Here is a 15181-nt window from a genome sequence, read left to right as displayed (position 1 = left end):
CACGACGAGTCCGACGTCAGTGGCGCGGCACATACGCGGCATCGTTTACATCAGTGGTTTCCAAACTTTTTCAGGCTAGCGCCCCCTTGGCTCCCCAGTGAATTCCTAGCGCCCCCCCCCCCCCCCAGATTTGGTATGCTGCAATTTGAAAAGAGTATGGTTAAACACAAATGTGTATTTGTGAACCAATTTATTTTTTAGCAGTTTTAACTGTTTCAGCAACATAGAATGGTAAATAAACATTTTCTTCCATTTACTCACAGAAAATGTTGGCGGACGTGATCTAAGGCACGCCACCCTCACCACCCACACAATGACACACGCGCGAACACGCATATATGCACACACACAGGTACAAAGTCATATATGTACATTCGTAACAATATATATCAGTGAATGCACCACCCTAACCAGCTCAACACAACACAACACGGCGCGTTCTGGCGAGTCCCCAATTTCATGTTGACTTGAACTCAAGATGATGTTGACCGCCAGAATGCGGTTTTTATTATAAGATAAAATTCTGAACATTACAAGCTTGAAATTACAAACCTGAGTTTTTGATTTTGTAGTCTATGCTGTCTTTGTAGTGACTACATAGACTTCGGACTGCCGCCCCCCTACCGCCCCCTTCAACTTCTGACTTCGACTTCGGACTGCCGCCCCCCTACCGCCCCCTTCGTCCTCACCGCCCCCCCAGATCTTTCCACCGCCCCCAGGGGGGCGGTACCGCCCACTTTGGGAACCACTGGTTTACATAAAGGACGATCGATGGATTTAATGAATTGGAGTGACACAGATGGTTTTATAAACGTGTTATTTATATAATAGTTATTTGAATAACTCTGAATGTTACGTCAGGCCCATTCTCAGCTCTTCGTTTGTGTTTATGTCACGTTAGCATACCTATCGTTTAGCCTGTTGTTGCTCGTTCATGTCTGTTCTTGGTGTTGGATTTTGTCAAATAAATTTCCCCCTAAATGCAACTTATACTCCGGAGCGACTTATATATGTTTTTTTCACTTTATTGTGCATTTTATGGCTAATGCGACGTATATTCCGGAGCGACTTTTAGTCCAAAAAATACGGTATATATATATCTGGACTCTTGACGGACCAGATGGATGGGCCAGATAGAGGACACTTTCTTCAAGCAGTGGTACAAAAAAAAGACAGCATCTTTCAAGAAGACCATGGTTTTTATGCAGGACAATGCTCCAGAGCATGCATCGAAGTACTCCACAGCATGGCTAGCCAATAAAGACCTTAGAGATGAAAGAATGATGACATGGCCCCCTTCCTCACCTGACCTAAACCCTATTGAGAAGTTGTGGGCCTTTCTCAAATGGGAGATTTACAGTGGAGGAAGACAGTACACCTCTCTGAACAGTGTCTGGGAGGCTGTGGTTGCTCTAGCACGGAAAGTTGATTGTTATCAGATCAAGAAACTGACAGACTCCATGAATGGAAGGCTTGTGGCTGTTACTGAAAAGAAGGGTGGCTGTATTGGTCACTTTTTTTTTTGAAATGTCAATTTGTAAATTATGAGTTGTTTGATTATTATTCTCACTTAAATACATGAAAATAAACAAGTGATGTGGGAACGTTGTCGTTTTTCATTTACCGTATTTGCCGGTGTATTGGTCGACCTTTTTCGATCCAAAATCGACCGAAAAAAATCGACCTCGACTTATACACCGAGTCATAAAATTTAACTTCGTATTCATCGCTTCAAATGTGATGGTAACCAAGGCCGTTTCTCATGCATCTCATTGTGCGTTGCACTTAGAAAATTTGAACCGGGCGGCGTGCGCGAGTGCGCGGCCCGCTGGAAGTCGAATGAGGCGCCGCGACCACCTCCGCGGTGCTTATAAACAGCCGATCCGCTCGGCGGGGGCTATTTTCGGCCACTTGGCTCGTGCGCACGGCCTCCCGGATGTGCCGGGCGGGTGCGCGAGCTCGCCGGCCGCTGGAAGTCGAATGAGGCGCCGCGACCACCTCCGCGGTGCTTATAAACAGCCGATCCGCTCGGCGGGGGCTATTTTCGGCCACTTGGCTCGTGCGCACGGCCTCCCGGATGTGCCGGGCGGGTGCGCGAGCTCGCCGGCCGCTGGAAGTCCAATGAGGCGCCGCGACCACCTCCGCGGTGCTTATAAACAGCCGATCCGCTCAGCGGGGGCTATTTTCGGCCACTTGGCTCGTGCGCACGGCCTCCCGGATGTGCCGGGCGGGTGCGCGAGCTCGCCGGCCGCTGGAAGTCCAATGAGGCGCCGCGATCTCCTCCGCGGTGCTTATAAAGTGCCGATCCGCTCGGCTTGGAGCTATTTCCGGCCTCCCGTTGGTGCCGGGCGGCGTGCGCGAGCTCGCCGGCCGCGATCTCCTCCGCGGTGCTTATAAAGTGCCGATCCGCTCGGCTTGGAGCTATTTCCGGCCTCCCGTTGGTGCCGGGCGGCGTGCGCGAGCTCGCCGGCCGCGATCTCCTCCGCGGTGCTTATAAAGTGCCGATCCGCTCGGTTTGGAGCTATTTCCGGCCTCCCGTTGGTGCCGGGCGGCGTGCGCGACCTCGCCGGCCGCGATCTCCTCCGCGGTGCTTATAAAGTGCCGATCCGCTCGGCTTGGAGCTATTTCCGGCCTCCCGTTGGTGCCGGGCGGCGTGCGCGAGCTCGCCGGCCGCGATCTCCTCCGCGGTGCTTATAAAGTGCCGAGCCGCTCGGCTTGGAGCTATTTCCGACCTCCCGTTGGTGCCGGGCGGCGTGCGCGAGCTCGCCGGCCGCGATCTCCTCTGCGGTGCTTATAAAGTGCCGATCCGCTCGGCTTGGAGCTATTTCCGACCTCCCGTTGGTGCCGGGCGGCGTGCGCGAGCTCGCCGGGCGCGATCTCCTCCGCGGTGCTTATAAAGTGCCGATCCGCTCGGCTTGGAGCTATTTCCGGCCTCCCGTTGGTGCCGGGCGGCGTGCGCGAGCTCGCCGGCCGCGATCTCCTCCGCGGTGCTTATAAACAGCCGCATGCGCGGAATTTGAACACATTTCGTCAATAAATTTCGCATATTGAATTTTGAAGTTTAATATAATGCAACAATTGAGCTCGACTTATACAAAGGATATATCATAAAATCGTAAATTTCCGTCGAATTTTAGGGGGTCGACTTATACACCGAGTCGACCTGTACACCGGCAAATACGGTAGTTGCATAATACTTCTGTACACTAACAGTAGCCTAATAATGGCGCACACACAGATTTTCTCCTTAAAAAGCCAAAACCTCAGTTTTACTTTATGAAATAATCAGATTGAAGTTTATTAACATTTTGGATTGACTGCGGTCAATGTAGTTGTTCAGTCATAAAATTAGTCCTCAAAAATACAAATTCCTAATAATTGTGCACACGGTGTATATGGCGCTGGGCTTCTCACATATGATCGTTTCAGTGATGGTTTCACGAGCAATCTCCTTGTCCTTTATCCACAAAAGCAAAAAGCGTTCCATCTCTTCCAGGGCAGGGCTGCGACGTTTAGAGATGATGGTGAGCCCTTTGGATGGCTTGAACACTTTGAGGGCTTCCTTCTTCTTAATGATGGTAAAAAATTGTTGACACGTTCTGGCCATATTGTTTCACAATAAATGTATTTCTATTTTGATTACATTGTTTTATTTTCCAATATTCAAGGTCAACACGTTTATTTTCAGTTTCAAGTTTTATTTTTTCAAATACAAAACTTTTGACCCAATCTGACTCCTTAGGGATGGCCTTTTAATACGTGAATATTTGAGATCTGTATGTTTGTGGATCTCTTAAAATGACATTACATTTGTGTAAAAAATAAATGCACGTGTCCACTGATCCACAAATGATCATTCAAAACTTAATATTTACAAATAATAAGTCGTTACAAATGTACACACAATAAAAAAAATTAAAAAAAATGAAAATTGCGCAAATCTTTAACTGTCCGGGATGGACTATTGTGAGGCTGTTAGACTATCAGTTTTATGGTGTTGGTGATTAAAAATGAACAGCGGTTTGCATTCAGTTTTGTTTCTCAGATGCTTCTGTTTCTGGACTAATAAGAAGCCATTTCAACAACAAAAATCTTACATGTCTCGAACACTCAAGTGAAGGTAGGGGCAGAGATATATAAACTGATTCTATGGTGTGTGTTGGATTGCAGGGATTGTCCCACACTGTTATTGTTATGAATGAAATCTGATGACTTTCACTATACACATCCACCGAGTGCAAAATCTGTTTGCCTGTGCCTCCATTAAATAACCAAAATTGCAGTTTGTCACCTTCGCAGAGTTGAACGAGGTTTCACTGATACTAATTTACACTTTGTAACCAAATTTGCTACATGATCGCTGCACTGGGGGGTGCAGCAGGAATGCCCAGTAAGGTGTTTACCAAATTCACAAACACACTGAACTAAACCAGCCCAAAAATAATGATGGTCTGGTTTTTACGACAGTCAGAGACTACTTTCTGTTACCAAATTGTCGGATGCGTCGGGGCCGAGGCAACACTGTGTGCTTGAATGCTCAGAAAACCACAACATGGCCCCAGATATGGCAGACTAGACTTGCTATGGCACAAAAATGAAGTTACGTCCATTTTCACATGAGCCCAGGATTACCGGGTCTACCAAAATAGGACCCTATGTGCGCAGTTTATGCAAGTCCAAGCAATAGGCAAACCAGTCAAGGACACACTCAAATCTGGGAAAAATTGTAATTCTAATTAGTTACTGTATTTGTTATCTCAAATCTGGGAAAAATTATAATTCTAATTAGTTACTGTATTTGTTATTAGTTACTGTTATTGTCTGTACAAGTTGTGAAACTTAAGGTTAGAACCATCTAAATTGAATTAATGAATATAATGAACAAAATTAATAATATTGTAGATGATCGTATTATATATTCAAACAAATGATTACGTAGAAGATTAACTTTGATTAGGGTTAGGGTTAAATATGACAACAAAAATATTTGTGTAGCAGGCATTCGTGGTTGAAGAGTCCATCCATCCATTTTCTGTACTGCTTTGTCCCCATGGGGGTCGCGGGTGTGCTGGAGCCTATTCCAGTGGTCATCGGGCAGTCGGCAGGGGACACCCTGAACCGGTTGCCAGCCAATCGCAGGCAGGGCACACAGAGACCAACAACCATCTGCACTCATACCTAGGGGCAATTTGGAGTGCTCAATTGCCCTACTATGCATGTTTTTGGGATGTGGGAGGAAACCGGAGTGCCCGGAAAAAAGCCATGCGAGCACGGGGAGAACATGCAAACTCCACACAGGGAGGGTCGGAGGTAGAATCGAACCCACACCCTCCTAACTGTGAGGTGGACGTGCTAACCAGTGTCCCACCGAGCCACCCATGTTGAAGAGTCATCAGAGTAAAATTGCAATATGGTATTTTTGTCACATGCTGTGCCATCTGTCACTTAGCTGGTAACTTTCCACCAGCCACTCACTCACAGCCCCTGCCCCCATCTACTCAATCAACCCCTGTCAGCTGCTCGTCAGCCTTCCTATTTAAACCCCGCTACCCCGTCACGTCCTTGCCAGTCTGTCCCGTGATGCCACTCTCAAGTTCACTGCACGCTCTCCCGTTGCAGACCTTGTCTGTTCACTGACCTGTCTTGCCTTGCCTGACGTTGGTCCTGACCCATTGCTCGTTTATGACCACGCTCTGATGGCCACCCGTCCCGACTTTCTGCCTGCCTCTGACCATGATCATTGCCAGCGCCCCGTCCTGCTGCGAGCTCGGTCTGCTGCTCTCTCCACCAGGTCGACTCCTGTCCATCGCCACCCCAGCATAACGTAGCGAGTGTCCCACGGCGCCGGCGCCGATTCCGGCCGCCAGTCACGCTCCGATTACACCATCACCTCAACCCAGCTAGAGCTCCAGCACTACACCTCCCCTTTCCCTATCCTCAATAAAGTCTGTTGCTCTGTACTTGGTTGCCCAGTCCGATACAGTTCTAAAGGTGTGCACAAAAACACAGCACCATTCACCTGAAGAGTTTTGCCTAAAAATAATTCTACGATTTAAAGATCAACTGAAAAATTGTTTTCCCACCACTGCGAAGGACTGGAATCCAGTTCAGGGTGTCCCGCGCCTACTGCCCGCAGTCAGCTCAGATAGGTTGCAGCATGCCCGCGACCCTCATGAGGAGAAGCAATTAAGAAAATGGATGTATGAATGGACGTCCCCTACCAAGTTTCTCAAAACTATATCCTTTGGACATATTCATAACTGATGCTTCCCAACCAAGTTTTTCAAAACCAAAACTGCCCGCAGTCAGCTCAGATAGGTTGCAGCACACCCGCGACACTTGTGAGGAGAACCAATTAAGAAAATGGATGTATGGATGGACGTCCCCTACCAAGTTTCTCAAAACTATATCCTTCTTTGGACATATTCATAACTGATGTTTCTCGACCAAGTTTCTAAAAACCATATCCTTCTTTGGCCATATTTAAACTGATGTTTCTTCGATCGCTGTTAAAATCATATTGAGAAAAACTTGCCAACTGGTTGTGGATTTGATGCAAAAGTGATGTACAGTACATAGATGACATTAATGACATTAAAAGGAATGTTACATACTCAAATACATTTTTTAGGCACGTTCTCAAAATAGCATATGCTTTAGTATTGAGAATGTCCACACAATTTTAATATGACACCTTTCAATTTATATTGCTCACACAGCTCTCTTAACCATTGGAATGTTTAGAATTATTTTGGCAATTAAGGCCCGGTACACACAATTTTTTTTTCCAATCTTACAAGATTGTTTATCTGTTAGACTTCAAACGTAAAGATAAAAAAATCTGACACTTTGGTCATATCGTGTGTGGTATGCACTGATAATTTCTACACAGAGCACCACACGTTAAGATTCTCTTCCACCACCGGTTTAGAAAGAAGCAGAACTCTAGCTTGTTCACAAGTGATTTCTCCAAAACAAAGAACAGACACTCCTGGATATGCACCATTTCTACCTGCGTGTTACCAGAAAGGGCCTGAGGCGGAAGCTATTTAAAATGGCTATGTTGTCAAGACAAAAATTGCTTTGGAAAATACTTCTTGCTGTCTGGGAAGCTCACTGCTATGCAAGTATATGGTCGGACACATTTTGTTTTATTTATTGTAGCTTCTTTCATTGGATACATTCTGTTCATGTCACGGTTCATGGACTCAGTGACTCTAGAAAATGTTTGCTTTTTCCATTCGCGGGAAGATTTTCGGTTGCAAATATTGAAAATGTTTATTATTTAAGATTGTCGAACTGACCCAATTTGGACCCTATTATTGGGACAAATCTACTTGCAAACAGAAGAATAATCTTTTGGGACAATCTTATAACATCCAAGACACTAAGACGTACTTGGTTGGGAATGGGCAAAATTTGGACAAAAACAGCCTGATTCTCTGAGTGTGTACCCAGCCTTAGACGGCAATAATTTCATTGCAAATTGTGTCATGTGTGAATTTGTGAGTCCAAATAGATCTGTTGTGTTGTGTTGTTGTTCCTGCTGTGCTTGCTCGTGGCAGAGGCACTGTTCTCAAGGTTGATGCTCTTCACTTGCTCTTCTTTCATGAATAGATCTACCAATAAAATCTTCTCCTTGTGGATCTGGAGGCTGATGTCTTTTGGGATGTCTGGTATTAGCCAGTCCACAAGGTCATTCATCAACATGACAACATTCTGAAAACAAAGAGAAGATCAGATGTGTTTGTTGTCTGTCATGATCAGTCCGACTGACAATTAGTCTTTTAACACTGCAGTAGTGTCGCAAAAATGTGTTGGAAAAGTTCCAGTACTAGTGTCACGAAAGATATACAATATTTAATATACCAGCGGGTTTGCGGGTTGCCCGAAAAGTCTGGTCCTGAAGTGACAATCCCAGCCCCATCCAGCACAACTTTGTACACGTAAACTTACAGTAAATCTCCACGTAAACACACGTTACCTGGAAAATAATTACAAAGGCCAGCCGAATAGCTAGTACTGCCCAGAATTCCTTTGAAATCTCATACGGAGTTGTTGACCAAGGTGGTTCTCTGTAGTCCTTGTATCTATAAAAATGAACAGAACTTATTGTGTTATGATACTGGTAATATTAGATCATTAATTATTTCTCACACTTGTGGTGGTGGTATGCTGAGGAGAAAGTCTGCCTCAGAAAAACATTTCGAGCATAAGCGTTTATACAACATATTAATGATTGATTATATTGTTAACAGAAGTAAAAACTGAAAATAATAATTGTCATTCGTTTATTTTTGATTTTACAATTTAGAATACATATTAACAATAGGGTTGGTTATCTTTGTGACCCTGGCACTACGTATACACAGGTCACAATATGATATGTACCTCGATATTATTCAATTCAATTTTACACAATGCAATACCATACAATAATATACAGCATGGCCTTAATACTCCTTAGTTTATGTTGGACACATCCATATACCCAACAAAATAGAAATGTGCATTCAATATATTGCGGAAAGAAAAATCCTCAACTTTCCTCATTCAGATTGTTGGAGAGCCCTGAGTGTACAGATGACCGTATAGGTGAGTTGGCTCAATTGCTCCACTCTACTCTGCTGCCCACAAACAGTGCCACTCCCCAGCCTCCTACTACCCGGGAGTGACGTCATGAAACAGCGACTATTGCTCACGTGTAACGCACGCATGCAAGCACACACAATGGAGAGCGCGATGGATTGTTGCAATTGCTGCTTGTTTTGTGGCTAATCATTTCAACCAGAGGACAGACAGACAAATACGTCCATCAAAGGAAGGTTATGGAAGTGAAAGCAAACATGCTTATGAAGTACCACAGGCTTTTTTGTTCATTTGTGTGACATGGAACAATCACCATGTGTAGGTTTGGCTGTTATGAACATTACATCAAACCCAGTTACAGATGCGACCGTGGGAGTGCACACTGCCCAACTCACAGTAGAAATGATGCGCCAAACAAGCACAAAACATGCTAATAAGTGCACGGGTCTTAACTGCAGCTCTCTCGCTTTCCCTGACAGAGAAAAGATCTGGTGAACATTCACTCGTCGTGTTTAAGACACTACAATAGATACGTGGTGAATTTCAAAGCTAAATAGGTCACAGAAACGGCAATACACACAGCAGCGCGACAAATCCAAATATAATCTATCTATCTATCTATCTATCTATCTATCTATCTATCTATCTATCTATCTATCTATCTATCTATCTATCTATCTATCTATCTATCTATCTATCTATCTATCTATCTATGTCACTGTTTAGTGTACTCACGTTGGTTCAGAAACGCACACGATCACCAGAGATATCTGATGATGGTGGTGTCAAAATCTAAACTGCACAATACTGCCGCACAACAGTATTGATACTAAAACATTGATATGATGTTAATATCAGTACATACCTAGGTATATTTTGAATTAACAACAGTGGTTATTCTCCAAAACTTGTTTTTCTGGCTGGCAAATTTTAAACCTTGGCTGCTGTGATACATTTGATCTCCTATTGTTTTTATCTTGCTGCAACTGTGACGTGAAATTGAGTTCCCACCTGCATATCTCAACTGCATAGCCAAGTTGCATGGGATCCATGGGCTCTTTCCCATCCTGGAAGTTGCTGACATTAAAATATGAGAGGGTATGATTGACAAATCCATGCATGGTACCATCGGGGCTGTACATGTACTGGTACACCATCCGAGGGATGAAGTCTGAGGTGAAGGAGATGACAAATGCCTGGGAATTGTAGGTGAGTAGGTATTGTTATAGGTGGTATTCAAAGATTATATGATTAATACTGTTAATGTTTGATAAACAGTGCATTTTGCACGCATATGAAAATGGGCATGTATCATAAAAAAATATACACAATGACTATCTCTGTCCTGTCTGTCGATCCATCAATGCAGCCACCCAAACCATCCATCCATCCACCCACCCACCCCACCCACCCATCCATCCATCCATCCATCCATCCATCCATCCATCCATCCATCCATCCATCCATCCATCCATCCACCCTATCCCTCCCTCCCTCCCTCCCTCCATCTGTCCGTCCATCCATCGTGGTCCAGTACACAATATTAAAGCTTTTTAATTCATCCCCAATACTTTTACGCTCCATAAACATTTCCAATTCCCTGAATAACCATTCCCACACTGTTCTGTGCATGTATTGTACCTTTACAGCAAATAAAAGAACGAACGAGTCCCGACTTTTTCTTTTTTTGTCCGTTCGGTGCTTGTTCCCTCGCACATGGCGGGATGCCGCCTCCTGCGCTTGAACTCAGTCACGTCTGCAGTGACGCACATTGCTCAGAGGCACGCCCCGCGCTATCAGCGCTCATGGCCGCTGTCCCGACCCCTGAACAGCAGTGCTTTTTTCCTACCCTACGCTTGACCTCAGTGAAGGACATTGCTCAGAGGCACGCCCCATGCATATTCACTGTCCCGACTCTTTCTGCACGGTGGTGTAATTTTCCTTTGTGTGCGGCTGTGTTATGTCTCCAGTTTCGCCCTGCTGGCCGGTTGATGCGCCTTTCGATCTCTCGGGGGTGCTCGTCGCCAATACGGAACTGGCCGTGCTAATCCGCGCTGATCGCCACCACCTGTCCGGTGTTACCCGCTGATTAGGGCATGTATATACTAGATACCTTTTGTCGCCAGTGTTGTCAGTCCTCGCTGTTTCATCTGCTTTGATACATCCGCTGTGTAGTGGTACGCCTGGCTGGTTGTCTTCCTTGACGCACGCACGCCTTACACCTGTTCCTCTGTGTAACGAGATGCCACCACGACACGAGCTCGCTGACCAACTCATCAGTCGCCTCGTGCGCCCGCTGTGCTGGCATTCTAGCCTCCCTTTTCCCCTCAGTGGCATAGTGGTAGAGTGTCCGCCCTGAGACTTGAAGGTTGTGGGTTCAAACCCCGGCCGGGTCATACCAAAGACTATAAAAATGGGACCCATTGCCTCCCTGCTTGGCACTCAGCATCAAGGGTTGGAATTGGGGGGTTAGATCACCAAATGATTTGCGAGCACGGCACCGCTGCTGCTCATTGCTCCCCTCTCCCCCAGGGGATGGATCAAAATCACACGGGGATGGGTTAAATGCAGAGGACACATTTCACCACACCCATATGTGTGTGTGAGACGATCATTAGGGCTTTGACTTGACTTTGATATTTCGCATACCCTAAATAAACAGTCCGTATTGCACATAGTTGTTCTGCCTCGTTCGTGGCTGGCTGCTGCGCTTCCCGCAATGCACATTGTTCAGAGGCAAGCCCTACGCTATCCGCGTGTATTTAACTGCCGTTCTCCCATCACGAAGTAGCGCATTCGCGAAAAATGAAGCTCAAAGTGGCGAGGGATCACGGTATATAAAGTCCGTATATGTGCATGTTCAAGTGAGACAGGGGGCATAAACTTCAAGAAAGTTCTGATCCCATCGACAAATTCATCTGTCGTGGGCATCAAAACCGATGTACCCTGTGCATCTAGCTGGTTGTACTTCACAGATGGAAAGAACAAATTAAACAGAAAAGTCTATTGCTAGAACTTTTTTAATACAGGAATTACATTACCCAATAAAATACTATGAAAAGTCCTAATACTTGAATTCTACTTGATTATAATGAGTGTTGTGGTTTAAAATACAATTTTGTCATATTAGAATGATGGCGGCACGGTGACACTGGTTAGCACGTCCTCCTCACAGTTCAGAGGGTGCTGGTTTAATTCCACCTCTGGCCCTCCCTGTGTGGAGTTTGCATGTTCTCCCCGCGCCTGTGTGGGTTTTCCTCAAGAACTCCGGTTTCCTCCCACATCCCCAAAACATGCATGGTAGGGCGACTGAGCACTCTAAATTGCCTGTGTGAGTGCGGATGGTTGTTCGTCTCTGTGTACCCTGCGATTGGCTGGCAACTGGTTCAGGGTGTCCGATAACTGCTAGGATCGGCTCCAGCACGCCCGCGACCCCGTGGGGACAAGCGGTACAGATAATGGATGGATGGATGGATGTTAAAATGAAGTAAAAAAGTTTGCTTTAACTTACGTTGATAATGACAGCCACTTTGGCAACTCCTCTTAGGATATTGTACCATATACCTAAAGAGAAAATGTAAAATATATTTTAAAAACGTAATACGTGGATTTCTGCAGAGTCTGCAAGTCACTGCAATATGTTTTTATGTTCTTAAGGAACATAATATGATACCATTGGTGCGGGATGGAAAAAGGATGTGAGTCTTTAAATTTGCTAATTTGTTGAACCTCATTTGGCAGCAATAACCTCAACCAAAAGTTTCCCAGAGTTCCAGATCAGCCCTGCATAGTGGTCACAGGGAATATTCCATTTCTCTTTACAAAACTGTTATTCTTAAGATGTCTTGTGTAAATTGTTCTATTGACGTAATGACAATTTACTGATCGATCGATTGATAATAGAAACACTCTGAGATCGACATCATTTTTCTTTTAGAGTTTTGAATTATTTTTAGAAGGGTGATGAGGATGGAGCTGCCAGGAGAGGTTGAAAGATGTAGTAATGGAAGACATGTGGGCACTTGGTGTTACAGAGACGGAAACGGATGACAAGCTGTTTAACAGGACAGACAGAGAGAGAGAGAGAGAGAGAGAGAGAGAGAGAGAGAGAGAGAGAGAGAGAGAGAGAGAGAGAGAGAGAGAGAGATAATCAAACGATTATTAGGTACTGTATATAGTTGACCAACCAATGTCTTTGGCTCTTGCCGCCACTGGTCTTCGCAACTCAGTCACAAACTTCTTTGCATCAAGTCGTATTTCAATTATGTTGTTGAGCAGAGCAAACAATGGAGCCAATGGGAAGGATGCCACAAATAATGTGACAAAACCAAACTGGATTACTGGGGAAAACAGAGACAAAATATATCTTAATGAATGAATCAAACTTGATGACTATATTCCTGAGGGTTTTGTGAGCATTAACTAGAAAACACCCTGTGAAGGAAAATCATTTCCACAGCTTGTCTTTTTGACCTTATCCTTTTGAGAACGACACAGAGCTTGTCACCCCATAAGTGACAATGGGCACATACTAGAGACCAAGGGGTAAATTGAGAGCTACAGGTTTTGGCTCAACTCTTTTGAAATACCGCACAGATCCATCAGCTCTTTTTTATAAATTAATAATGAAAATACAAACCCCAATGCCAGTGAAATTGGGACATCCTTTTCGACCTTTATTCATATGAATACATCACAACGGCAACATATTTAATGCTCAAATTGGCAATTCTATTGGGTTTTTTTCCGTTTGTTTTATGTTTCTTTTATGTTTGTTTCTTTGTTTGTTTTGCAAATATTTATTGATTTTGAGGTTGATGCCTGCAACATGTTTTGATGTACTCACACCACTAGTAGAGTCTCAGAGACATCACTGGGCAATAATATCCTGTTCTTGCCACCTAAATGTTGTTAGTCACCTGAATGTTGTTAGTCACTTAAATGTTGTACAGAGGCTGAGATCAACCGGAGTCAAATTCCTTGTTTGGCATGCACAAACTTGGCCAATGAAGCTGATTCTGATTGTGATGTTTTAAAAAAGCTGGGCATGCTTACCAAAGTGTTCCACAACTTTTCCTTTAACAAAGAAAATTAGATTTTGATATGTGATACTCACTCATTTCCATATATTCGGGTGTTAACCCTGAAAATGGCTCCAGGAAGCGGTCCATTTCATATCTCTGCAACTTCTTCTGCCTTTCTTCCTCTTGAAAAGTGCCTTGCTTTGACTGGATGTAGCGAATAAGCTTCTTTAGCTTGCTGAGGAATGTACAAATACACACTAAGATGGAGATAATTTGATGTTTTCAATGCTTTGAATTTAGAAAGGATATTGTTTCGTGTTTATCTATAAAATACCATGTTTTTTTATAAAATACATGGATTTTTATCTATAAAATACATTCATTCGCACAATTTTCATCTGATCTTCCTTAAAGGCCCTCTTAAGTGAACAAAAAATGTCAAGCCACAAAGAAGAGTGCTGTGAACCAGAAGTAGGCATTTCATTCTGTCCACACGTCCCGGATGGTTGCACATTTTAAGAGACAAAAGTTGAAGTGTTGAGGCATTTCAGACTATTATTCATAATTGTACTTATCTATTGATCACATCAGAGTATGTGGCCAGGGATAAACATTGCCCACTGGAATACACTTGTTTATCCAAAGTAAACTATGCACACTACAGTATATTTGCAAATGCATGCTTATTTAAACTGTTTTAAAGGATCAGGTCAGGTGATCTTGATCTGTTTATTAATAAGAACGGTGTGACTGCAGGAGGCTGCAGAGATGACCAATCAACAGTTGAACTCAAATGGCATGATCAACCAAACCCTGAACCTGGCCTGAGCACGTTATTGAAGGACATCTGGACATAAGCAAACATCTGCCACCTTTAAATGTACATACTGGGAAAAAGACAATGCTCCTTCTCCCCCATCTGCACCGCTGGTGTTAGCACGAAGGGAGAGGCCAGATATCTGTAACTTTAACTCTAAAGATAAAAGACAGAATAAAATGGAATTCTGTTTTGAATTTCTTATTGGTGACTCTTTGGAGAAAAGCACACACTCATTTGTGAGTGAGGCAAGAGTGTACTAATTTGGGCATTAGTGTGTTCATTGGGCTTTGGGTAAAAAAAGATGAAGATGCCACACCGCCATACGACAATGACAACATGAAAAATAGGACTGACTGAAGACGGACGGGAGTGGGTTTTCGTCTGTCTCTTTAATTGTCGCTATCCGGGTCAAGTGCCGACTCAACTCTTTGTCTGTTCGACAGACCATTTTGACACACTAATATGGAATCTGCCAAAAATAGAGTTTTCTGTTCCCGCTATGTCTCGCGTGTGTGATCTGTACATTCAGACCAAATGTGAAGTTTAAAAAGAAAAAAAGATAACCTTGACAGAAATAGATTAAACTCTTTTCAGTTACAGTCAACCAAATGTATCTAGTGCAGTGGTTCTTAACCTGGGTTCGATCGAGTGAGTCGGCTTCAGGGGTTCGGCAGAGCTGGTATGTCATTGCCCCGCCCCCGTCCCGCCCCGGCCCAGCCCCCCAGCCCCGTCCGCAGATGGCCGAACA

The 15181-nt window shown here is 44.3% G+C and overlaps 1 protein-coding gene across 4 annotated transcripts in view; it reads right to left on the bottom strand.

Annotated features, from left to right (window-relative positions):
• Window positions 1-3677: 3677 nt before the first annotated feature.
• The window catches only part of LOC125970555 (anoctamin-1-like), a 139466-nt gene continuing 127962 nt past the window's right edge, over window positions 3678-15181 (bottom strand). For 3 of the 4 annotated variants that reach the window (XM_049722978.2, XM_049722979.2, XM_049722980.2), the window contains 6 exons: window positions 13706-13848; window positions 12777-12929; window positions 12101-12153; window positions 9601-9785; window positions 7985-8090; window positions 3678-7719 (listed from right to left, as the gene is read on the bottom strand). In XM_049722978.2, the coding sequence (XP_049578935.1) occupies window positions 7492-7719; window positions 7985-8090; window positions 9601-9785; window positions 12101-12153; window positions 12777-12929; window positions 13706-13848 (868 nt within the window). In that variant the 3' untranslated portion in view covers window positions 3678-7491. The remainder of the gene's footprint in view (window positions 7720-7984; window positions 8091-9600; window positions 9786-12100; window positions 12154-12776; window positions 12930-13705; window positions 13849-15181) is intronic. The other variant, XR_007482133.2, reaches the window with a different exon arrangement.

The sequence above is a fragment of the Syngnathus scovelli genome, chromosome 6, assembly GCF_024217435.2.
Source record: "Syngnathus scovelli strain Florida chromosome 6, RoL_Ssco_1.2, whole genome shotgun sequence".
Classification (NCBI taxonomy): Eukaryota; Metazoa; Chordata; class Actinopteri; order Syngnathiformes; family Syngnathidae; genus Syngnathus; species Syngnathus scovelli.
This window is presented reverse-complemented; position numbering and strand designations above follow the sequence as displayed.